We start from the raw sequence: 27,171 nt of genomic DNA, 5'->3' as shown, positions 1-27,171 counted from the left end.
TGAAGCAAGATGTTGAGAGCTTTTCACCCCTGCATTTTCACAGACCACCAGGTAAACAGTGAGCAGAGTATGGTCCTTTTATTGTAAGGCTGTACACAAAATTGTTGAGTGGTGTACTTTCTCCAAAAATATATTCTGTCACATTTCTCACTTGCTGATGCGTCAGAGCTTTGGTCAATGCGTGATCACTAGATTCTCGGACAGTTGACTTCAGTATTTCTAAGCACTGATTTATGTAGGCCTAGTAACAAATGCTTGAAAATGGAAAAAAGCTATCACATGAATGAATCATATCAGAGTAGTCAGCAAACATAATTGAGGTTTTTTATAAACATTCAGTTTCCTCACAATTGGTGCTATGGTACTAATGTATCAGTACAATATATTGTAACCGATACTTATAAGACAGGAAGTCTCTGAGATGAGTTAGATCACAACATTTTTAAGGCTTTCATTCCAACTTCAGCCTGTGATGTTAAAAGAAAAACAACACAGAGCAATTTACCAATCTCTAAGCCACGCCCCCTTTGACAACTCGGACAAACAAACAATGCTTCACTGACAGTGACTGACTGACCGACCGTGACTGAATGACATTCAATGACTTACAATGGTGGGAGTTGGCACATTTCTGATTTCTGATTCACCACAGCAAGTAATAGACATGTATTTTTGTTTTTAAAGATGACAAGATTATTTTGTCTAGAAGCTTTTCACTATCAGATATTAGCGAGTTGTTTGTCCGAGTTTTCTGCCTGTCGTGACTTTTGCTGTGATATGATTGGACAATGTCTATTTTGGGGCGTGGCTTAGCGATAGGTCCATTCTCTTAATGTTACTCAAAACAAACGCACAATGTAGACAAAAATCTTCAACTCGTTTGTTGAATAAACAAATAAAATCCAATGTTTTGATTGCGTCAATCAGCACAATCTCGGAACAATCTTCTTTTCTCATGATCCTGGATAGAGCTAGAGTATAGGAGTAGATGTTTTGATTCTAGCTGATAAGGTGAAAACATGCTGTAAAAGTCTGTTTTCTAAGTGAATTGTCTTAAGTCTCTCATTCATCAATTTCGAAACCATAATCCTTGTGTGGTTTTTTCCCCATTGAGCTGGATGATTGTTTATTCACACCTTCCCCCGTTGGGGAAGGTAACCTTACATCCCCATGGCTGAGTGGAGGTGTCCTGGGTGCACCACTGTAACAGCATTCATCATGGCCGCCCTCTCGTTCTCGAAGGCTTCTCTCTCGCTCATCAGCGCCGCCCTGTCCTGTTCCAACACCACTCTGTCTCTCTCCAAAACCGCTTTCTCGCTATCCAGCAACACTCTATCCCTCTCCAACGCGGCCCTCTCCATCCCCACCATCTCCCACTCTCTCTCCAGCGACGCTCCCTTGTTGTCTGCGCCCCCTGTCGCTGTCGCCCCCCTCCCTAACCGCTCCTCCCGTAAGGCCCTCTCACACTCCGCCGTCGCCCTGTGGCACTCCTCTGTGGCCGGGTCTGTGTACATCTCTTGATCGAAGTCCAAGAGGGAGTCCCTGTTGTCCTGGGCCGGGCGTCCTCGGCTCCGCAGCGGCGTGTCATGTTCGTCGTCCTGGGTGATGGGGGTCAGGACGGGGGCGCTGGCGGCCAGGCGGCCCTCCATGGCCTCGTTCATGAGGTAGAACCAGGGCCAGGAGGCGGCGTTGTCCGCCATGCTCTCCATGCCCACAGGAGGGTACTTCAGGTCCTAGGGGGCAGAAGGGATGTGTTGATCAAAACGTGGTATACAGTATATAGTAGTACATTGTGTACTACCCCCTTCCCATGTGTCCCCAGGGACTACCTTAATTAGACCCCTATACTTTGTTTTATTTATTTTTTGTTTCTTTTTATTATTACTACTATTTAATAGTAGGCTTAATAGTAGGCTTTAATAGTAGGCTCTTGATACTATTTGTATCAAGAGCCAAAAGAAGAAAAAATGCTTCACTGCCATCACCTATGCATGGCACTGTATGTGTGTGTGTATGTGTGTGTGTTTGCGTGCGCAGATAAGAGCGTAAAAACTATATGGATGAGTTGTCTTCAATTTCAGGTCAAAATGGGAGGAAAGATAAAGGTGCAAATGTGCTGAAGTTCCTTCTCTGTCACACACTAATAAAACATACATTACCTTATATCTCCTCTTTAAGTTGTCCCACTTTTTGGACACCTGGTATGTTGACACCTTTCCCAACAGTCCCAGCTCCTTTAAGATGGCCCTGCAGAAAAACAGAGTCTGATGAGACGTTTCGGGAGCACTTTACATTATACGTTACATTAGCAGGACTAAGTCAGTAATAGCATGGTAATAGACCTATCGCTAAGCCACGCCCCCTTTGAAAACTCAGACAAACAAACAACGCTCGCTCAAATTCTTCACTGACAGTGACTGACTGACCGCGACTGAATGACATTCAATGACTTACAATGGTGGGAGTTCAAATTTCTGAAGTAATACATGTAATACAAGTAATACAAGTAAAACATGTTTTTTAAAGATTAAGAGTTATTTTTTCTGAGTGGGGCAGTTCCACTCATATTTTTCTTTTTAATAACAGATATAGTAGAGATTATGACAGGAAGGATGGGTGAGAGAGAGAGAAGGGATGACATGCAGGATATGTCCGCTGCTGGAATCGAACCGGGAGCCCTGCGGTACATGGTCAGCCCTTAATCCACTACGCCACCTAAGCGCCCCTGTCTAGAAGCTTTTCACCATCAGATATTAGCGATGTTTTTTTTTTTAAAGATGACCAGAATATTTTGTCTAGAAGCTTTTCACCATCAGATATTTGCGATATTAGCGTTGTTTGTCAGAGTTTTCTGCCTGTAGTGACTTTTGCTGTGATATGATTGGACACACACACACACACACACACAGGAAAAGAGATGAGGTCAGTCAGACCACCTAACCAGGTCACCCACAGTTCTCCCTGCTGCCTTCTGGCATCCAGAGCATGCAGACCAACAGGCTATGTAACAGCTCTGGAACAGCTTCTACCCACAGGCCAGAAAACTGCTCAACTAACGCCCCCCCCCAGGAGTAGAACAGAATGCAACAGGTAATACAGCATTTTACAACTCTGATACCACGTTATTTCATAGTAACTAACTGCTCGGTTCAAACATATTTTATGCAAAAATAATGACATGGAAAGTACATCCCAACCCTACCACATCATAACAGGGTCATTGTCTTTCTTGTTACTGGTAACTACTGGGTAATTACTGGTAAGTTCCATGGTTATTACCATGTTATTACCTATTTATTCCGAGCTGTAATGTAAAGAGCTTACCGACATTTCTAAAGAGTGACCTATACATCATCTAGTTTCTTATTTTATTTTATTTTTCAACAATATATTTATAGATTTTCAGTTTGCAAATCACATCAAATTGTACATTGAATCACAATTTAAAACGTGGCAAACATTTTTCACCTTGTTCACCCTCCCACCACCCTATCCCTAACAATTGAATACAGACATAAACAGGATTTGTAGTTAACTTAACTAAACAGAAAATAAATAATGTATTTTTAACTAAACAAACAAACAAACTAATTATAATACAAATACAATTATATATATAATTGTAATTATATATAGGCCTAATTATAATTATATACAATTATATATATATGATTTGACTTAAATCCCACTTACTTCCATGCAGCCTTTGCAGCATTTCGCCTCCCGGTGAAGAGAACCTCGTTAGCAGCTCGCAACTTGATCAGTTTCCTTGTGTCCTGCTCCGTCACTATCATCAAAACACACAAACTGTGAAACAGAACTAGCACACGGACAGGCTTCAGCTCAATGGTGTACTGTATCAACCAACCACCCACCTCTGTCTAAACATCATTAGTCTACCAAGCATAAAAGCCAAAATGGGGATTAAAATAACTGAATCTAACACATTTTTTTGAAGTCTGATTGTTGAGAGAGGGTACAATTGTTGCAAAGTAAGACTCTTATTTGGGAACAACACTTGTGAAAGAATAGCTTAAATACAGATTTATACACATTTCCAATATACTGTAGGTCAGGGGTATTCAATTACAAATTCAGTTGGGCCAGATTTGAAAACCAAGAAATTTTGCTGGGCCAGACATTTTCAGCGACCAGTAGCCTAGGCACCAGGTAATGACACATTTCAAACCAACACAAATGAATGTAGGCCTAATGAAATACAAGCAGTTTATTTATAGTTTTCCTTTTAAATTAGGTAACATCTGACACAGGCACGTCAAAAAGACTTGACTGAACACAATAAAAGAGCTGTAATTGAACAGAACCTAATAGCAATACTTTTTTCACTTTCTAGGTAAAACAACAACATTTTGGTCTCAACTGACCCATGCACATCTCAAAGTGCATAAAAAAGTGTACAGTAGTATACCAATAAAAAAAAAGTCCTTTTGTAAAATAAACATTTTGGTCATAGCTGAACACAATAAAAGAGCTGTAATTGAACAGAACCTAATATCAATACTTTTTTTAATTTTTTAGGTAAAACAACAAAATTTTGGTCTCAACTGACCCATGCACATCTCAAAGTGCATAAAAAAGTGTACATATACAAATAAATAAAAAAGTCCTTTTGTAAAATAAACATTTTGGTCATAGCTGACCCAGGCACATCACAAAGTGCTTTTAACTGAATGAAAATAACCATCAATGCCTTGAGTGCACAATTAAACAAGTTACAGTTACAGTTAAACAATAACATTGAATCTAATCTAATCTAATCTTACCCCGCTGACTTTCTTAGTGTGAGAAGTGACATTTTTTATTCTGAACAAGAGCAGTGACATTTGGCTCATAAGATGTCAATGCAATCCGAAGGCATTGGTGAAGAGTACTGTTAGTCAGAGAACAACGAGAGCTGCTTTTTATTGTGTTCATGTGTGAAAAGCTTGCTTCACAGGTGTATGTTGATCCAAACATACTGAGCACATGGATTGCTACTTTCTTAATGTTAGGGAACTGGTGCACGTTGACATCACTCCAAAACTTCGCAGGTCCATTAGTGCGAAGCTCCTGTGCCATGGTTAAGGATGACTGCATGTCAACAAGTTCAAGTACGAATTTCCCCTCGTCGATGGAAGGCACCACTCCCTTTCCTCTGGTGGATAAGTCCCCTTCTATTGCAGCAGTGAACGGGTCTCTGGCAAAGCCCATCACCTCTGCGGGCAGAGCAAGCCCATCCAGTCGACCAGCAAAGTTCTCTTTCAACCTCGCAATGAAATCAGTCATCACATCTGTGATTTGTGCCGGGGATGAGACGCATTTGCGGAGCGTTGGAAAATGCAGCATTCTGCCGGTGCACAAGTCGGCCGCGAAAAGGTCCAGTTTGATTTGAAACGCGCGCGTCTGTTCCACAAGATCAATCACAGTTTTGTCTCTGCCTTGTAGCCCCACATTTAGGTCATTCAGGTGTTTGAACATGTCGCTCAGAAAGCAGACATCAGCCATGAAGTTGTCGTCCAGTATGCGATTCAAGTGTGTTTCTGCCTTCGTTTGCTTGCTGCTGCGGAGGAAAGTTGTAATCTCCTCTCTGAGATCACAGAAACGCTCCAGTGCCTTGCCTTTGGACAGCCACCTGACGTCGTTGTGCAAAAGCAGGTCGTGGTGCTCAGCAGACATTTCTGACAGCAGCTTGCGGAATAAGCGATGTTGGAGGCTCGAAGTGGAGCGAATAAAATTAATTGTAGCCATCACGTTGTCCATTGTTGTTTTAAGCTCCCCGCTGAGTTTTGCGCACAACACCGTCTGATGCACAATGCAGTGTAAGGATGTTATCTGAGGTGCAACAGCGGACCAGCGTGCTGTCAAACCATTTACTCTCCCTGTCATGGATGGAGCCCCATCCGTCACAAGCATTCCCACACGCTTCATATCTAGACCATTGTCTTTGAAAAATTCTGAAATGTTCTTAAAGACTATCTCGCCAGTTGTGTGTCCTTCTAACGGCAGTAAACCGAGCAATTCCTCTCGGAAGCATTTGCCGTCAAAAAAACGGACATATATGCACAATTGTGCGATATCGGTTCTGTCTGTGGACTCGTCTACTGCTATAGACATAACATCAGCTTTCTTCAGTTCTTTTAACAGTGTTTCAAACACATCTGTAGCAAGAATTTCAACCCTGCGAATGTTTGAAGTGTCTGACAGGGGAACGTTTTTAATAGCAGATGACACACTCGTTTTAATTTTGCTGTCAATTATCACTTCATCTATGACGGCCAGCATACAGTCTTTCATGGTTTCAGAATCAGTGAATGGCCTTTTCTTCTTTGCTAAGATCCAGGAAACACGAAGGGATGCTGCTGTACCTCTCTCTTGGGCTGTGCATGTCCGTACCATCGTTGTACAGCTCCGATTGTAGGATGCAATCAAACTCTGCACTTTTGCAGCCCTCTCCTGAGATCCCTCTGGAAAGTTGGCCCGGAAAGTCGGGTGTTTCTCCATGTGGTGCCTCCGAATATTGTAATCTTTAAGTACCGCAACGCACTCATTGCATATTAAACACATCGGTTTGGCATTTGGACTTTGTGGTAAAATAAACACGTATTTTTCAGTCCAGGCAGGGTTAAACCGACGGTTTTCATCGTCAATTTTGCGTTTCAGGGTGGAGAAAGTCGAAGACATTTTTGGAGTTGATATCGGACTTCTAGCTAGCCTGCCTACAGAACGTGAATATAACGCTCTAGCAACAGTCAACCCAATCAGGGCATTGTTTGTTAAAGTGTGTCTAGCAACGTTATATTAAACAATGCCCTGATTGGGTTGACTGTTCACACGCTCACACGTCACACCTTGCCACGCCCAATGCGTGACATTTGAGAGCCCTGGTGTTATATTCACGTTCTGTAGGCTACTATTGTATGGTAACGATCCTGTATGAGGCCCGTTAACAGCTCCACCAAGGGAGTTAACTATCTTGGTCTAATGGTTAGCGCGGTCGTCGTTTATGCGGGAGATCGGGGTTCGATTCCCGCATGGGGCGAGTTACACTACCAAGTCTCCGTTCGCTACAGTATGAACACTCGCGAAATACGTTTTTCTCTACTTTTATGGCTGGGCCAATCGGGGGTCGCGTCTGGGCCGCATGCGGCCCGTGGGCCGCTAATTGAATAGGCCTGCTGTAGGTGATTGTCTGGTACCAGGTTGGGGCCCTGGGAGGCTGCGGTGTGCTAGTGTTCCAACTGACCAACACTTGCCTTGCAAATCTTGCAACAACCTGTTTTACTGGTGTCTGTCTCAAGTGTGAAGAGAGACCACAGACATAATGTTGTCACCGCAATGCGTGCAGGGTTCCAACTATAAGTTTCAACAAGTCAAATTTAAGACCTTTTTAGACCTCCTTTCGGTACTCGGTACGACCGTGCTGATATTCAGTATAACACACTCCCTCTCGTGTGATATTGCTTAAATAATACATGTATTTCAATTCCAGGCTCTGGGGCAACAAACGGTGAGCAGTTTTAAAGGGTGTGTAGACTTTCAACAGGCACCACACACACTTTGAGAAAAGATAACATTCAGAAACAGGAAGAATGAAGAAAGCCACTGACTCTTATAGGAGAATTCCACCGGTGTCGGACATTCCTCTCCACTGGCGTCGATGTACGTGACAGCTCCATCCCTCTCAGTGTCTATCGCTCCCATTCCCTCCTCCATGGCGGGAATACTACTCCTCTCTGGTAGGGGGCAGTCTCTCTCAGCCGGGGGGGGCGATGATGCAAATAAGTAGTCCTCGTCACTCACCCATATGGGCGTTATCTTCGGGGCCTTCCCCACCAGACGGCCCTCTATGGCCTCGTTCATCAGTTGAAACCACGGCCAGGACGCTGGGTTGGTCTGGTTCTCCATGCCGCGGGGCGGGTACTTCAGATCCTTCACAACCAGAGGAAGTTGAAGAATGTGTGTTACATCTTTTTTTTTCTACAGTAATTGTTTCTGAGTGGGGCAGTCCCACTCATATTTTTCATTTTTTATTGACAGTTACAGTGAAGATTTAGACAGGAAGGATGGGTGAGAGAGAGAGGAGGGAAGACATGCAGGATATGTCCCGGGCCGGAATCGAACCGGGGACACTGCGGTTACATGGTCAGCGCTTAACCCGCTACGCCACCTAAGCGCCCCTAATGTGTGTTACATCTTGATTCAAAATGATCGGTTTTGAAGTCTATTAGGGTTTTCAATCGCTGAAAGGTTCTATTGATCAGACAGTCAGCAATAGGTTTTGGACTGACATGGTACTACTGTCATTAACAAGGACTAAGGAACTTTCTCTGTCATAACACCTCATTTTGTGTCAGGAAAAACCCTGAGTAGACGTTTTTGTCATGACGCGATCAAACAGTGCAATGCTGTTCTTATTATTTTCAGTTATTGTGCTTTGTTGGTGTAGCCTAATGTCTGCTGGAATGTCCAATAAAAGTGATCAATAAAAGTTTTCAAAAAAGAAAACTTCGGCCAAAATGTTTCCTTAAATTCGGCTTCGGCCAAGAATTTTCAATTCGGTGCATCCCTAATTTATACAGGCCTATCGTAAATACACCAGCCAGCAAGCTACTATTTGCTATTACCAAGACAAGCCTTTGCCCATGGTGATGGGCCACGGGAATCGCGTGTGTCGCATGTGCAGATGCAGACCGTGTTTCTCTCATACTCCAGTTAAAATCAGTGTAATAAGCAAAATGTTTCCTGTTGTAACATACTATTGGTTTTGCGTCAAAATATGAAATATATCTTATGACCTTCCTAGCATCCTGTCAAGCATTCTCACACAGGCTCTGACAGACGGGGTGATTAGAGTCTATTTCTACACAAAGACACAAATAATTACCTTGAATTTTGTCTTCAGATTGTCCCACTTTTTGGCAACCTGGTCTGGAGTCAACTTCCCTGTAAGGCCCAACTCCTTTACTATCGCCCTGCAGAGAGAAGGACACATACAGACAGTTTACATCCTACTGAGTGTATAAGGCATACAGACAGTTTCACGTTCACGCGGGCTCGTTCGCCAGACAGCGCCAACGTTCGGAGGTTCCCGAACGCGAACGCGAACCGGCACGGTTCTTTGCCGGTGTGAAAGCCCTATGAGTGTATAAGGCATACAGACAGTTTATAACCTACTGAGTGTATAAGGCATAGTGGCGTGTAAATATATGTGACAGCTGATTCACCTCCAGGCCGGCTTAGCAGTGTTTCTCTTCCCTGTGAACAGACCCTCATTGGAAGCTCGTAGTTCTATCAACCTCCTGGTGTCCTCCTCAGTCACTGTAATGCAAGCAGAGACTAGCATTAGCATTATCGCATTGTTCACAAAAAGTGACTTGTTACCTTTATAACAAAAACTAGATAGCCGATACAGTCGCAACAGAACTCCTTTCCATTGTTAATGCACGTTTTTGTAAAATTATTGTGAATCATTTTTGTCATTTTGTTGAGAAAAGCAATATAGCCAGTGTGTAAGTCTGTTTCTGCATTACCCAGCTTTACTTAAGCCATCTTGATGGAAAGACAACAATGCGACTAAAAGGAGCTGACTAAAGCATTAAATTCTTAACAAAGACAATTACTTGTGTCTTGCATATATAATGACACAGTGAAGCATTTTTTCTTCAAAATCAAACAATTACTATGAGAATAAAGTAGAGATGGCATTTGTGTATAGACTGGTTTCACCATTCAGAAATGTCAACACTTTTTATGATGTGATTGTGATTGGACAATTCCTTTGAACTTTCAAAAGACGACACCGCTTACGCTTATATGAGAACTCCATGGACCTGTGGTACTCCCCCATGGCTGCTCCGTTCCTGTCCTCTGTCTCCACCAGCAAGTCCATCTCCGACTCCGTCAAGAACTCCGACATCCCCCCTCTCAACGGTGTCCGACGGGCGCGCTTCCTGGGTGGCGGTGAAGGCTCGCACTCTTCGTCCCCCTCCTCTACCACGGGCGTCAGGATCGGGGCGCACCCGGCGAATCGGCCTTCGATGGCGTCGTTCATGCGGTAGAACCAGGGCCAGGAGCTGGGGTTGCTCTCCATCCCATGTGCCGGGTGTTTCAACTCCTTAAGAGAGGGAAGAGGAACACAAGTGTGTTGGTTTCAATCCACTCATGAAGTAAATGAGTGGGGGAAATTAGCTGTTTGAGTTGTTAGATTATAAGGAAATTAGAGGTTTAAATGAAGAATAAATGAAGAGAAATTAGAGGTTTACATGAATAAAGGGGCCAGTGAGGATTAAATGTAAAGGGCAACTTGTTAGCACTGTGTAAAAGCCAATGGTCATCTGACAACTGTTATTCTGTGAATTCATTTAGATATAATGAAGCTGCATACCAACATCAAATACCAACATCAAATCATCATTTACCTTTAAATGTCATGATTCTATTATAATTCAGCAAGCAACTAAAAACTAAAAGGCTATATACTTAATTTGAAAATGGATACAAAATTAAACATCAGCATAAGCCAAATGCAGGGTTCCCACACATTCTGAAACATCAAATTCAAGCACCTTTCAAGACTCAATTCCCTCAAATTCAAGGGCCCAACACGGCATTGTTTGAGACAGATCTAGATGAGAATTTATATAATAGGAACTATCTGCTCACAGACAACAATTAAAAAGAGAGGCTTGAATGTGTGAACACTAGATGGTCTCTTGCCTTCTCTACCACAGCACAGCAAAACAACATATTGTGAAATGTGTAAAGTTAAGCAATACAGAGACTTATTTACTAGTTGACCAGCTAAGTAAATCATTTTGGAATATATATATATATACTATATATACACGTATATATATATTATTTTTTTAGAGAGAAAGAGAGAGAGGGGAATTCAAGCACTTTCAATGACCCATGTCTATATTCAAAAACTTTTAAGACCTTGATTTTTTTTCTCAAATTCACAAACTTTCAAGGATTTCAAGGAACCCTGTATATACTTTTTTTGAAAATGGATACAACATTAAAGATCAGCATAAGCCAAATTGAATACAACATACAGATGAACAGATTCTTCTATCCACATGAGTGGTTGTAAAAAACAAACAAACAACAACTTGACACAGACTGAACACAAATGACCTATTCATTCTCACTATACCTTATATCGCCTCTTCAGGTTGTCCCACTTTTTGGCAAGTTGGTCAGTCGTCACCTTACCCTGAAGACCCAACTCAAATAAAATGGCCCTGCAAGAAAACACAGAGACAGTGGTAATCACATTTGTTGTAAAGTCTAGTTGGGACCATATCAAATATGTATGCAGTCATACTTTGAAGTGCATGTATGGCATCTCACACCTACCATTCTTCAATTGCCCAGCAGACAATTGTTATTATAATCATCACCTTCTTAAAATAACGGCTTACGTCATATTTTCAAGTTTTGCGAAAAACAGAATAAACTGAACCAAATCTAGAATAAATGATATTTAGGCAAAAACATAATTTTCCTCGAAAGTGACTAAAGCCCCAAATAAAAAGCCTGTCTTTCTGTCCTGTTGATATCGTTGTACACCTGTTGTCTGTTACGTGTTCTTATTTTCACTTGTCTGCCTATTTTAACTTGCTGTGGCTTTCGCTCTTTTACTATGTTTTATCATGTTTCTTCTTTATTATGTTCTCTATATGTAAAGCACTTTGTGACCCTTGGTCTGGGAAAGGTGCTGTACAAATACATTTTACTTACTTACTTACAGCCATTATTTTAAGAAGGTGGCATAATGTTCTTCAACCCTCTACATCAGTTGGACAATGAGGAATACAGTATAGTTTTTTACAGTACAGCTCGTCATGGTGACAGCAGAGTATATCAGGAGGTATATCAGGTAGCGTTTGTACACACCTCCAGGCAGGCTTGGCAGTGTGTTTCCTACCAGTGAAGAGAGCCTCGTTGACGGAACGCAACTTTATCAGTCTCTCAGTCTCCGGCTCTGTCACTGTCAATCAGCAATCAATGTTAATCAATAACAAACAACAAACCACATGTATCAGCAGCAGAGTAAAAGTAGGTCATTTTCTTGGCTTTCAAGTCAAACATGTAGACTTACTTTTATATGTGCATTCCGACATCCTTCGCCAACCCATCGTGGCGCCCTCCGGCTGAGTGGCGTCCGCGTGAACCGTCCCGCCGTTCTCTATGTTCTCTGTCCCCACACCCTCCTCCATTTCTGTTTTGATTAAGAACTCCAGAATGTCATTACTCCCCGGGTTTTCGCTCTCTTGCCCACTCTCGTTTGGTTGCGGCGAGGAAGCACCTGGGTCATCGTCAGCTAAACCTTCTAGTGCCAGGACCAGGGAGCTGTTGAAGAGACGCCCCTCCAAGGCTTCCTCCATCAGGTGGTAATAGGGCCAGGAGGCGATGCTGCTTGCCACACTGTCGTTGCCATGGAAAGGGTTTTTCAAGTCCTGGACAAACAAAGGGAATGGATTGGAGAGTGAGATCATGGCTTACAGGATATGGCCATGATCTACTCGCTGATATCAGTGTCCTGTATTAAGACTCAAGTAAAACTTAAAGCAAAGGCCAAATATAGAGTTAGAGGGGTTCCATCACTTAGATCAAAGAGAGAGATTGAAACATACAAACTGACAGTCACACGTGTAAACTTGCTTTTCAGTCTTCCCTCCAGAACAGACACACGTTTCCTCCAGAACAGACACACCGTGCACACACCTTGTATTTAGTCTTCAGATTGTCCCATTTTTTTGCGATCTGATCAGAAGTCAGCTTTCCATGAAGACCCAAACTCCTCAAAATGGTACTGGAAATGGAGTTAAAAGCCACTGTGTCAGAGATATGTTCACTATTCTCAATGAAATAGACTTAAGTAGGGCAACTGTATTACCTCATCACAACTAAAGCAATAAGGCATGATGACCAAACAGCAGCAGGCTTGATTACTGCAACTCTCTGTTCTCTAACTGGTCTCTCCCCCCCCCCAGAAAAAAAGTGATTGTGCAATTAACAATGTTTTGTTTGATTGATTGATTTCATGCAGGAAATCACTGACATCTCTTGATTGATTTCATGCAGGAAATCACTGACATCTCTTGATTGATTTCATGCAGGAAATCACTGACATTACTTTTAATAGTTTCTACAGTACATGAGCTTAGAATTATAAGGTTCTATCTCCGTTTAGGGTAGTTCAGAGATATTGAGCGTCAAAGTTTTTACATTCCATTATGTTTTGTGAGATGGAACCTTTGTATTTTATGAATTACTAACTCAAATATTTCAACATTTTAAAAATAACACCACACAGGCATTAATAAACACCTAATGGATCAGATTATGTAAAAAACTAAATTTTGACAAAAATGGAGATAGAACCTTATAATTCTAACGTCACGAGTAGCTGATTGTTGTTGTCATTCATGCCATCATTTATATGGAATAAACAGATCAACCTAGGCTATCTACCTACTTCCAGGCCAGCTTGGCAGCGTTCCTCTTCCCAGTGAACAGAGCATCGTTGGAGGCTCGGGTCTCAATCAGCCTCCTCACGTCCTCTTCAGTCACTGAAATGGAGCAAAAAAGAGTGTCTCAATCAGCAGTCAATGCTAATGTCTGACAACTGGTCTGAACACAGAAGATCACCCTGGGTGGTTATGTTAGCTAGCTCTGTACCTAGCCTCTGTACCTAGCCTGGGGTGTCACATTTTCAGCTGCTGAGCTTAGTGAATGCAAATGGTTAGTTAGCAGCGGTGCTAAACAGGATGTTGCTAAGCTAAGCTAGCCTTATAGGCAGTTCAGTTGCACGTAAAAGCATTTCACCTATGAAATGTTAGAATGTTGTTTACTTTTATAGGAGTTTTCCACAGTGACATTAGGAGGCGTTTGGCTGCTTGCCGTTGGATCCATTTCGCATTTACACGACCAGAGGTTTTTTAAAACCCAAAAATAAGTCGATTTCAATCGGGTTTTCTCGGTGGCGCAGCTGTCCACAGCTGTAAAATGCTACAGTTAAATAAATGCTAGGCTAACCATTACCCCAACAAGCGTCTAGCCGAAGACAGCGACGTTATTCTAGCGGCTAGCCGAAGCCTGTTAGCTAGCATAACACCAGAGAGGATGAGACCAGGCTGCAGCATCCGCTAGGAGGAGTACCCCCGACCGGCCGCTAGGGGTCGCTGTTGAGGAGTAACCCCGACCGGCCGCTAGAGGTCGCTATTGAGGAGTACCCCGACCGGCCGCTAGAGGTCGCTATTGAGGAGTACCCCCGACCAGCCGATAGAGGTCGCTATTGAGGAGTACCCCGACCGGCCGCTAGGGGTCGCTATTGAGGAGTACCCCGACCGGCCGCTAGAGGTCACTATTGAGGAGTACCCCGACCGGCCGCTAGAGGTCACTATTTGAGGAGTACCCCCGACCGGCCGCTAGAGGGCGCTATTTGAGGAGTACCCCCGACCGGCCGCTAAAGGTCACTATTTGAGGAGTACCCCGACCGGCCGCTAGAGTTCGCTGTTGAGACTGACTTCTGTGTCTCTCCGCTCTCTGTTCTAATGTCCAATCGCAGTGATGTTAACCCTATTACAAGTGCAGCAGCAAACATTCTGCCTGGATGTATTTTGTCTATAATAAAAGTGTCCGAAAGTGTCCTAGGAGTGAAGTGCTTTTGCCCCCTTTTACAGGATTACTTCAGCTTTCAATATATCACAGTTATTTAAGTGTCAACCCTAACAAAACAACCTGACCATGTTAACACCAGCTCATGATAAGTATGGAAGTGAGTTTTTTGAGTTGTGTATGGAGTTAAGGGGCCTGCTAACTCCAGGTCAGAATTGATGTAGGAGGCTTAAAAGGGTTTACTCTTGGCGACATACTGGTGCGTCTGGCCGATCCCAGCCGGGGTGTTAGTTAGTGAGTTAAAGCAGGGTTCGAGTTATAAGCTGAACTCTGTGGGGGTCTCCAAAATAACAGTGCGAAATGTTCTCATGCACGCGCGAATCATGCCCACACAGCGATGGGACTTACAAGTTTTAATTAGCTATAGGCAGTAGCGGATTAAGGTGGTCAGTGGCCCTAGGCTACTCCTTTGTGTGAGGACCCCCCGCCCCCATACACAAGCCTCCCCCCTTCCCAAAATATACAACTCACGAGCACCCTGCACACACACACCACTCATAATGCTTTACCATAAAACACTTAAACACTTTAATAACACAATAACACAACAGTGTTAATAATGCAAAGAATAAAAAAAAGGTTCAGTGCATTCAGTTCTGTCTCTATTGCTCTCCTCTCCCGTTGTCTCTCTGTTACTGTCCTGTTGTCTGTCTCTCTGTTGCTGTCCTGTTGTCCGTCTCTCTGTTGCTCCCCTCAGCTCTAAATGACAGAAATGAATTAGCTAATTAGTTGGCATGTAAACATATAGTTAGGGTTGGGTACAGTTTGGGTTTTATTCGATACCGGTGACAAATCGATACTTTAAAAACGGTACCGGTACCGAAACATCATCCTCATCCTCAAATCCCAACATATCCTGACGCTACAGCTGCAGGCTACTCATTTCACCACATCAACAGCCCCACATGAAACAACAGCTATAAAAGCGATAGTCACACATGTAACTCGGCCAATAATTGTGTTATTTTTGCTATACAGAAGGAGCGAAAAATACATTAGGTTAGTACACTAGGTTAGTAAAAAGTCAAAGCCACCTTACCTTTCCGGAGACCAGAGAGACCTGTGTGGTCTGTTTTCAGTAGGCTGCGGTCGCGGTCCTGGAACCCATGATGCTGACGTCCGATGTCCTTTCTTTATCCAAGATTGGATGAACGGGAGAGGGTCAACTTTGTCTTTGATAAAAACCCGAAATTTTCTAGGCTTGATGACCCGGTCGGCAGCAGTGGCCTTTTTTGGGGCGGCATGGTAGCTACTACTGTATGTATATACTCCTGTATAGCTAATGAATGAATGTTTGCTTCTCAATAATAGGCTAGGTGCACGATCTCACTACTTCCTGAAAGGCAACTGGTGTCTCACTCTATTGGTTTAATTGATTAATCAGCTGTGCACTGTGTGTTCCAACGGTTTACCGCACAGCTGATTAATCAACCTTTTGCTGTTGCACAATATTCTACTGCGCCCCATGGTGTCTTGGTGGTGAAGTGCAGGCAGTCAAAGGCATACTGTCATTCACAGGAGATTAATGGTGCGCGTAGTTCTTTTGGAAAACGTGTTTATTTTACAATATTTATAATATAAATTAAATAATATTCATTACATTGACATTTTGATCAAATAATAGTTGGTAATGTATTATTAGCGACCCCCACAGATTTTTGATTTTACTGCCTTCATGGGAGCTCAGAGAGCCTCAGACCATCTCCATTGGCTCCCACATAACTCGAACCCTGTGCCCGAGTACATTAATATTGACCCTCGTGTCTGCCCCTATCGCCTAACATCTCACATTCCTCTCCTCTCCTCCCTTCACCTCCCCTCTCCTACCCGGCCTGCCTCGCCCTACCTCTGTCTTCACCCAGAAGCGATCTGTGGGCCGGTGGTCGATCTGTGGGCTTTGAGAATACGCCCAATCTGGCAACACCGGTGGGGCAGAGTGCTCTGCTGCCCCACAGAAGAGATAGGACAGGGAGCGCAGTCCGCAGCGCGAGCATACACACAAACTAGAGAAATTACTCCAAAACAGCACTATAAGGATTGTGAGTCAAGTTTATTATACATATACACACCAATTTCACCACTGAATCACTATTTTCTATTAAATATAAAATAGATGTTGTCACAGGGTTCAGATGTGACTAGCGTTTTGCACCACACCGCCACCTGGTGGGTCACTGCCCCATCTGCCCCTATTGTAAAAAATGCCACTGCAAAGGAATATAAAGAGCACCTGGGCTCCCTGATGAAAGGTAAGGCCGAAAAGAGAGTCTCTGTTCAAATGAACATGCATCTAGAAGGCATTTCTGACTTTACAGAACAGTACCATGGTCTTATCTCTTTTTGTTTTGTTCCAATGTTTCAAATACTATATTAGATTTTAAGGCAACATATCCACAAAAATCACTGTGTGAGATCATTATTTCCCGGGTGCGTCCAAGCACGCACACACACACACACACACACACACACACACACACACACACACACACACACACACTGAGAAAGGCTGGGGTCAAAATGTCCATGTGGAAATAATAATAATAATAATAATAATAATAATACATTAGACTTATATAGCACTTTTCTAGACACTCAAAGACACTTTATAAACTGAAAAGATCGAGTAGTAATAATAAAAAGAAACAAAATAAATAAAAGAAAGTATAGGGGCCTAATTAAGGTAGTGCTGGGGACACATGGGAGGGGGAGAGGGTTAACTGGAGAAGGCAAGCTTGAAGAGGTGGGTTTTGAGGGCCTGTTTAAATGTTGGCAGGGTGTTGGCCTGTCTGATGTGGTTGGGGAGGGCGTTCCAGAGGGACGGGGCTGCGGCTGAAAAGGCCCTATCACCCCATGTCCGGAGCTTGGTCCTGGTCTTGAGGGTGGTTTGGTCATCAGACCTGAGGCAACGGGAGGGGGGTGTGGAGGGGGACGAGGTCGGCAAGGTAGGAGGGGGCCAGATTGTTGATGGCTTATAATAAAAATATATTTGAAACTTTACTTGGTGTGTGCTTGCCCTTTCTGCTACTTTACTTTTCAGACTTGCATACTTGCTTAGAGAACAAACATTATTAGCAGACGCTAAACCGTTATTCTATCAATACATGGGATTTATATTTCGATGGAATTGTGAAGATTAAGGACTAAAGTGTTTTCAAGGATTGGATTTTCAAAATGCATTTCAAGCTGCCCGTTCAAGAGAGAAAAGTTCTCAACCAGGTAACTGCTTTTGTAAAATTATATACAGCAGACGATTTAGCAGCCATTTTGGGGCAGAGTGGTCTACGTGACGTATGTTACCCAGGCTGTAGTTTAATTTTGAGTTGAAAATGAATGGTTAAAAATGTGTTTTTTTAAAAGGGGTGAAGGAGTGTATAACCCATTTGAGCAGTGTGTGTAGTATTTGTGGTGTGTGTAGTATTTCTATCTTCAAAAATGATGGCTAGGACTTTGGATTATAAAGCGAAAGGTTCTTTATATAAAAAATCAGCTGGCATACACTTTTGATCACTTTCAAACAATAAACGAGCTATTAGATATTCACTTTCAATTCGGACTTTACAATTCGCATTTCTCAAAACAACAAACAAACTGTCAACTTCTATGACGTCTTGCCGCAAGGCCTTCTGGGACCTGCAGTTCTACCTATTCTTAGCCAATACAACAGAAATGTACTTCTTTTTAACTCTCTTAACGATAAATAATAACTCTTAACTGTCAATCAATTATGTAACATAGTAATCAATCTCTTTTAACCGTCAATCAATCATGTAACATATTACGTTAATAATGTAACCTATAAAGTTACAACAGCGTGTCTTAATAACTTTAACACACACAACAGAGTGCCCAGGTGCAGTTTAACAAATGTATCGACATACATTCTGACCGCATTTGGTAATGTAAGAGATAATTACAGTATAAAGTATTGTGTGTCGCTGCATTAATCAGTGGTTTCAACTACAGCTCATATTGGGATGAATATAAGATCATGGAATAGTTTGATGTTTGTCTTGTGTCACACAGCATCACTTCCCAGCACCTTTCATTTCAGATTAGCCTTATCCTCAAAGCTTTTCAATCAGTCTCTCGAATAAGGACAGCAGTCTCTCTCTCCTCTCTATACTCGACGAGTCCAATTGCTCCGCGTCAGTTGCACCGTTGCTCCTGGCAACAATCTTGCATTTCACACTGGCTTCCTTTTCTCTCAACAGCTCGGCCTTCTCCCTCTCGATCAACGCTCTGTCCCTGTCCAACACGGCTCTGTCACGCTCCAGGGCCGCCCGCTCCCTTTCCATGACCGCCCTGTCCTTCTCCTGTGACGCTCTGCTTCGCTCCACGGCGGCCCTCTCTCTGTTCAACACCTCCCTCTCTCTGTCCATCATCAACCGTTCTCTGTCGAACTCGGCCTGCTCCCTCTCCAGCGCCTGCCTCTCCTTTTCGAGTTCTGCGATCTGCCGCTCCAGCTCGGCCGTCTCCCTCCGTATGTCCCTGCCGGTGTTGAGAAGGATGGGCCTCACATCAACATCATCGCCATCATCATCATCCGCCATTCCATCTCTCGTATTCGCCGCTGTTCTCTCGTATTCCCTGAACATCCCCCTGTTTTCTGACGCGGCTCTCTCGGCTCTCTTGTTCCCCGCTGTCGGCGGCTTCTTCTTCTCCTCCCCTCGCGACGCCCTCTCGCAGTCCGTCGTGGCCCTCCGAACCGCCTCCTTGTTTTCCGAAGCGGTTCCTGTCTCCTTGTCCGCTGTCGGCCTCTGCTCCTCCTCGCGCAAGGCCATCTCGCACTCCACCGTGGCCCGCCGAATCTGCTCGGTCGCGGCGTCTGTGTACGGAGTCTCTTCCTCCATGTCCTCCAGCTTTGTCGTCTCCCCGAGCTGTGCCTTGGCCCAGAATTCAAAGATGTTCCCCGCTCGTTCCCCGTCAGACATCAGACACACTTTCTTGTTGGGTATCGGCGAGGGCGCCGCGTCGTCGTCCTCCATGTCAAACAGAGAGGGGTTGAGGACGCGGGCGGTTCCGGCCAGAGTGCCCTCCATGGCTTGGTCCATGATTTGGTACCAGCGCCAGGAGTGGGAGTTGGCCTGGTTCTCCATCCCACACGGAGGGCATTTGAAGTCCTAAACAAAAAGGGGAACCAAAAGGTCCAAATCAGCTTAAAAGGGATAGTTCACTTCATAAATCACAGTTAAAAGAATCACACAAGTGGACCTACAATAAGAGGTGGTGGTGACTGGAGAGAAATTTAATAATACCATGTGAAGACCGGCACATATCTTTCCCAAACTCAATTCTCTTGCAAAACTCACCCCCCTTCAAAAAAACTATGACAAATGTGTGTCAGTGAAATATTTTGAAGAAGCACAGCAGCCAATGTCTTATTTTACTGGCATACTTTGTTCAACGGGAAGCAGTGCAAAAAAACAGCATCCGCACACTCAAATCTGTGCAAAAAAAACTGTGTTTATTGCGCAACCTTTCGGTCATCGACCTTCTTCAGGCATAAAGCAGACAAGTGAATGTAGTGGTATAAAGGGTTCAAACAACATCACTTAATTAGCCAATGCACAACGCATGCATCAAATATTTTACCTAGTGGCTAGGCATCAGGGGAATTGTAATAGCAAACTACAAAAACTGTAAAGTGGAAACATACACTTCAACAGGAGGCGGAAAATGTGTCAACAAAGCACTTGAGAGAGGGAGTACTTGGTTTTCTGTAACTAGATGGTGGGCAGTGGAGCACAAAATAAGCAACACTGCCAATGACAAACGAGAATGACAATATAAGAAGTTTGGCCCGAAGACTTTTGGTTTGACAACTAGGCCTAAGTCCTTTCAAATGACCCATTTCAGACAAAGGAGTCTGATGACAAAGGGAATTGTCTATTGATCAGATGATGGTTTACATCAGCTAATGGGGATCCTAATACATCTAATGAAATGGTGAGTAATGAATAGCTCCTTTGGGTGTGAAGTAAAGCTTCGAGGGCAAAACGTTGACGTTATTGTCTGAGAACTAAGGAGTTACTAAAATAGATTCCGAGAGTGAAAGTGAGGGACCTCGGGCTAGAGTCGGCCCTGAATGCATTCATGATCTTTCATTACCTTATACTTCCTCTTAAGGTTCTCCCACTTCTTTTTTAACTGCCTGGCTGTCAGCTTTCCGTGGAGACCCAACTCCTTTAACATCGCTCTGCAGGATCAAACGGAAGAACTCAGTGAAATGTTGTTTCATAGTCGTACCTTACAATGCAACAACAAAACCACACATCAAACGCTGTCGGTGTCAGGGGAGGCTGGTGAAGGTAGAAATCAGAGGACAGAGGACGTTGTTATATATGTAACGTAAATAATGTATTACAATGAGCCAGTTCACTGATTTCTACCTCCACCGGTCAGTATTAAGAAAAGCATGAGATCACATAACCAACCCTATATCCACAGGTATTTTACAATGTTTCACAACTTCCCCCAAACCCCTTTCACAGAAACCCACTTTCGTATTCACTTCACACTTCTTTCTTTGTTTAGTTATCTAGGCTTAATAACAGTAGAACATCTGTTAACTCATCAGAATAGACAACAAATCACAACTATTTGGAAGGAACTATACAGTGAGTGTGAATAAGAGACGTGTAGTGACATTCATGGGGGTTTAATGCCTCTCTCTCTCACCTCCATGCTGGCATAGCTGTGTTCCTCTTCCCAGTGAAGATGGCACTGTTCGTAGCTCGCAACTGTATCAATTGTATGATGTCATTCTCCGTCACTAAACACAGAACAATATGAAGCACATGGTTAATAATCCATCATCATCGTAGAACAAGTGAAATGGTTAACAGATCTGCTAGTAAGTGAGTAGCTAACACAGCTACCTAGCTCGACTCACGACGTCCCAAACCCAATGATGGTAAACATGATCAACACACATTTGTGCAAATGGTTTGAAAACGACATGTGAACATTTGACTTACTTTTGTAGTTGAAATCGGACCCGAGTCTCACATCCATCGCTGCAATCCTTCATGCAGACATGATAGTGAATTAACTGGGGTTTGCAGAAGACAAGATCTGTTATAATTAGAAGATGGTTGAAGTTAGTCTAAATCCAATGGTTGCGTTTATCCACTTCGGGAAATAGGTATCCACTGTAGGGGTTTCTATCTGCAAACAGGTTTCATTTGTCGTCATATACATTTGTGAAAGTAGCCGGACAACGAAGTGGGAAGATTATGTTAAAATGTGTCACAAATCTGTTTGTTTATGGGCAATTATTCACCAGGAAAGAGGATCTCGTCAGACTGCGCATGCGCGTAGCAGTCACTCTCTTGAAATAAAGTATTTTGTTTTTGCCGATTGGCGGGTAAACATACTCCGCTCTGTGTGGCGGAAATTACACACGTTCAGATCAAATCAATATATATTGTAATATAACATAGATATATGCTCACAGCCCTCCTATTATACAGCCCAGTCCTTATTTGTCTAAAGACAGAAAATACGGAAATAGATGCGGAGTGAACCCTCTGGCCCCCTCTTTTCTTTCTTTGTTTACCTTTCTTCTTCTTCTTCTGCTTCTTCTGCTTCTTCTTCTGCTTCTTCTTCTTCTTCGACCGGGTTTAGGGTGACTGAATGGTGCATTACCGCCACCTAGTGGTGCCTTGATGTAATGCTCTCCGAAATGTTTTGTTCTTTAGATGTCAGTGACATCTTTTGGCTGATATAAGAATTGCAAGCAAATAACAAGTCACCAACTGAACATGCTGACAAATTAATATCTTTGTTAAAATCTATTGTTGTCATAACTATGAAGTTGCACTTAACAGGGCAAAAAAAGCACAGGTTTACCTTTTTGATTGATTGAGAATGTTTATTTTGGTCCCTTATACAATTCACAATACATATATATAAAATGTACACAGTCACAATGCGTACCAGGACCAAAAAGGTGTAGGCTGAAGCCATGGCTTATTACGCCTACCCTTGTTACATGCATGTTTACTTTATTTTTTTATTTTTATTTTCTTTCCCCATGAGTGCATAATCAAAAACAACAACAAAATTTCACTTGCGCATCTTAACAGCAAACTATATTATAGTACCAAACAAAAAACTATATTAATGCGCCTACCCTTTTTACATTAGTGGTTTTCCCCTTATAAGTGCATAATCAAGACATAGAAACATTTAAAAACCAAATGTTACTTACGCATGTTAACAAAAAGTTAAAAATATATATATCTATACCTCTGTTCTATACTTGTCAATCATCCTACTTTTTAGTAATTTTAAAAATCCTTTTAGTGTACTACACATTTTCATTTCCTCTTCAAATGTATTCCATAAGTTAACTCCCTTACAGTTAACTGTTATACACATTTGCTTTGCATTTGTTCTAATCTTTGTTTTCATAAACATACATATTCCTCTGAGTTCGTAATTACTCTGTCTAACTTGAAACAGTCTCTGGATACAGTCTGGAAGCATCTTATTTTTGACTTTATACATTACATGTGCCATTTTGAAGTCCACCAATTCTTTAAATTTGAGATCATAGGTGTTTATGAATAATTTGTTAGTTGGTTCTTGATAGGCAGCTCTGTTTATAATTCGTATAGCTCTTTTCTGTAGTAAATAAATTGGCCTGGCCACCCAAAGAACAGATACAAGTCTCACACCAGTTTTATTGGCTTTATTCCACGTGGCTGGCTGGATGGCCGTGTTGAAAGACCACATGGGTGACTGGTTTATTTAATGTTTTTGTTACCTGCAATTGTAGAAGGAAAGTCACAGTGTGGAGGACAAGAGTATCATCATCAAAAACAAACTTCAATAAATTATATGTAGGGGTTTATACAACAGTTAGGGACTGGGACTGGGACTTTTAACTATATGTATCACTCCGCCGCACAGGTGTTCTATTGTCTGTGTTCGGGTTGCTAGGCAACCGTCCAGTTGAAGTTCAGTTGCGGAACTATTTTTTGTTGGCGGAGCCAAAATAAATGATTAAATAAACAAACAAATCATAATCTGTTGTCGCTTATTACTGTTAACTAATAAATGATGCTGTAGAACTGTTGTATAAAAGCAATATCACACTCGAGGTCGTGCTGTTATACTGAATATCAGCGCTCCCTCTCATGTGATATTGCTTAATTAAAACTCACCTCAATTCCCATATCGCACAGCTGCTGGATGTTTTGCTTCTTGACCACACATAAACATCTGCAGAAAACACCAATAACCCACACTTGGATTTAGATTCATAGACAGTTGAGATGCTAAAGCCACTCTTCTAATTCTAAATCATTTTGGTAATACAGCTAGGCATCAAATGAACGCAATGTCTCACATCAATGTTGCGTTGGACTCCATCATCATTTTGGCCTACCTGTTAAGGATGGCAGCACAGTTGCTATTTGTGGTCATATTCAGATTCACCTGTAACCATAAACATGATAATAATTAGTGTGCTTTGATTTATTTTACATTAACTGTAATCACATTCTATGACCAAGGGAGATGCTCCAAATCCTCCTGCGCCTTATCGCCCCCTGTTGGTTATATAACCTCATTGCATGAAAATGCGTCTTTAGGGAAGATTCTCAATGCAGGAAAAAACCCATCCTGTATTGGGTCTGATTGTCTACCCTCTGGCGGAACATTGCACTTGTTCACGAATCCTGTCTGCTTTCAAAAGTATTGGGTTGGTGCAAGCATGAGACACCACCATTATTACTTACACAAGCGTATTCCTTTTAAACACACAAGGGGGATGTATGTATATATACAGTATGTATAACAAAGCTACCCGCCCAGAAGGTTGTCTTGGTAACAAGAAACAGCTGAACCTATTATTATATGAGGAACTGACCCAAGACAGGCTTTTCCATCTACGGAGCACCAACACACACAAGTTGTTACCCTAACCCCTACTGACCCAAGACAGGCTTTTCCATCTAGGGAGCACCAACAAACACAAGCTGTTACCCTAACCCTAACCCAACACACACAAGCTGGTGGTGACAGGGGAGGACCCATGCCCCATCGAGATCAAGATGGAAGAAAGAAGGAACCGCTATGATCTAGAAGATCAGCAGGAAGAATCTGACACCATCACTGTCCAACAAGTCCTGATGTGTGCTGGAGAAGCCCATCAAATCTCTGTGGTTTCTGACGACACAGACGTGTTTGTCCTACTCCTTCACCAGTGGCGGACTCAGGCTGTTTGAAGGGCAGGGGGGGCGAAAAGGAAAAAAAGGCACCTACTGCACAACATGGGACCCCATCAGTGCACATGGTCAAGTTTAGACCATTGGAAGGGCAGCCAATAGGGCACATCCTCTAATTTTCGCCACTCAAAAGGGCACTTAAGCGAGACGTTTTTCAACCGTGGACGGTCAACCCCCCTGCCCCCCCCCTGAGTCCGCCAGTGCCCTTCACCATTACCTTCAGGCAGGCCTGGATGTACCACTCATCATGGAATCCCCCCGCAAGGAAAGGGCAATAGTGGACATCAAGTCGACAATTCAGAAATGGTCAAGAACCTTTCATCAGCCCATGCCATATGGGGATGCGACACCGTAGTGTCTTACTATGGGTTGGAAAAGGCTCCGTCATCAAAGTTGACAGAACGCTGGGTACGATCTATCAGCCTTTGGTAATGTAGATGCACCGTTCCAGCAAGTCCTCAACCACGCCACTGCATTAAAAAAATAAAATAATAATAATCTTCCAAATTAATGAATAGTAACACAAAAAAGACATTGTACATGACCTCCTTCAAGAGTAAAGATGAGTAAACATTAATTTGATGCATTTGATTTCAGTACTTTGCATGAAATCTCATAAATACATTTTTTTCTGGGATTTTGGCATTTTGGGCATGAAGGGGTTAATATCTGAAAATGCTCAAGGGATATCACCGGGCACCCTCCTGTATTTTTGAAGAGGTACCCCCAAGCAACAAGAAACAGCAGAGAAAAAAACCGTTACCCGACAAAACAAGGTTCATCAAAAAAGCAGGCTTTGGCTCCCGGACTATCGGGCTCCTGACTCAGTAACACTCTTCCCACACTGGGAGCAGTGGTATGGTTTCACTCTTCTATGTCTTTGATGTTCCGTCAGGTGTCCTTGTCGAATGAAACTCTTCCCACACTGGGGGCAGTGGTATGGCCTCTCTCCTGTGTGCATCCTCCGATGTATCTCTAGTGTTCTGGTCGACTGAAACGCTTCCCACACTTGGAGCAGTGGAATGGCCTCTCTCCTGTGTGTGTTCTCTGACGTGTCTTTAGGTTTCCTGACAGTGTGACATCATTAATTAAGGCAAGTTAGCCAGTTCTTGCGACAGCTATACATGCCCAAACCATACCACCCCCTCCACCATGTTTCACAGATGAGGTGGTATGCTGTAAGTCTTGGGCAGATGCTTTTCATCTCCAAACCTTCCTTTTGCAATAATTCTGGAACGTATAATTAATAATATTTGTATAATCTCTTCACAAGACCATTTTTTTTCAGTTTTCTTGTAACTCGACAATCCTTTTTGAGAATAACTCACCTTGCAGTGACTCACCTCTGTAGTTCAGCTGGTGGCATATTCTATGGACTCTTTGACACATTCACGCTTGCTTCCTGGAGAGTGTTCCTGATTTGTGGGACAGTTTTCTTTCTTCTTAATTATGGTGAATATTGTACATGTCTTCCTTGCCACATGTCCCTCCAGCCAATAATAAATGTAGTATAAACATTTTAACAGAGACACTTAAAAATCCAAAAGTGGTTTATTTTACAGTTGCAAAAGTTGGATTTCCAGTGTTTTCACAAATGAATATTGTATATGTATGTCACAATTATGTCTCCAGTGTCTGACACACAAACAGCTTTATACGAGTGTTGTCGTCTGTACATGAAATTCAGAATGGAAAACAAAAGAACAGTTTCATAACAACACTATACCCAGTAAACAAAGAGTCCAAAAGACGTCCTCAGGGAAGCCGGAATGTGGGTTCAGATGACGTCATTCTAGGACGTCCAGATAATGTCTTTAGGACGTCTTATGGACTACAGAGTCTTCTAGACTTCCAGATAAAGAAGACTCTGTAGTCCATAAGACGTCCTAAAGACGTCATCTGGACGTCCTAGAAAGACGTCATCTGAACCCACATTCTGGCTTCCCTGAGGACGTCTTTTGGACTCTTTGTTTACTGGGATAGTCAACTTCAGTGCATGGACATTGCTGCAAGGTTAATGACAGCTCCAAAAACAATAGGAACAGGGGGGTCTGTATACAGTTGACAGTACAGTTGGAGGTTATGTTCCACAGACAATTTACTACATTGAAACATCTTACAACATTCCTCAGTATTGATACTAGGCTGGTGGTGGCAGACAGAAAGGCACTGTTACTGTACATTAAGTTAATACTGTTTCCTTGGCAATAATACTGTTACATAATTATAATTATTATAATTATTAATA

General features: G+C 42.7%; 1 protein-coding gene across 1 annotated transcript; it reads right to left on the bottom strand.

The window, feature by feature from the left end:
- Positions 1-1,160: 1,160 nt before the first annotated feature.
- On the bottom strand, positions 1,161-21,684 carry LOC308170025 (uncharacterized protein; the record flags this gene model as incomplete). The annotated part of the gene is made up of 16 exons (XM_080544756.1): positions 21,666-21,684; positions 21,367-21,460; positions 20,797-20,884; positions 18,812-19,808; positions 13,487-13,580; positions 12,733-12,820; positions 12,107-12,464; positions 11,902-11,995; positions 11,159-11,246; positions 9,808-10,114; positions 9,225-9,318; positions 8,885-8,972; positions 7,608-7,929; positions 3,694-3,787; positions 2,160-2,247; positions 1,161-1,733 (listed from the first exon to the last, which is right to left on the bottom strand). Coding segments are annotated over exons 1-16 (3,468 nt in total). The 5' UTR covers positions 21,667-21,684.
- Between the last annotated feature and the right edge of the window lie 5,487 nt (positions 21,685-27,171).

This window comes from Nansenia antarctica, assembly GCF_963989245.1.
Source record: "Nansenia antarctica genome assembly, chromosome: 14".
Lineage (NCBI taxonomy): Eukaryota > Metazoa > Chordata > Actinopteri > Argentiniformes > Microstomatidae > Nansenia > Nansenia antarctica.
This window is presented reverse-complemented; position numbering and strand designations above follow the sequence as displayed.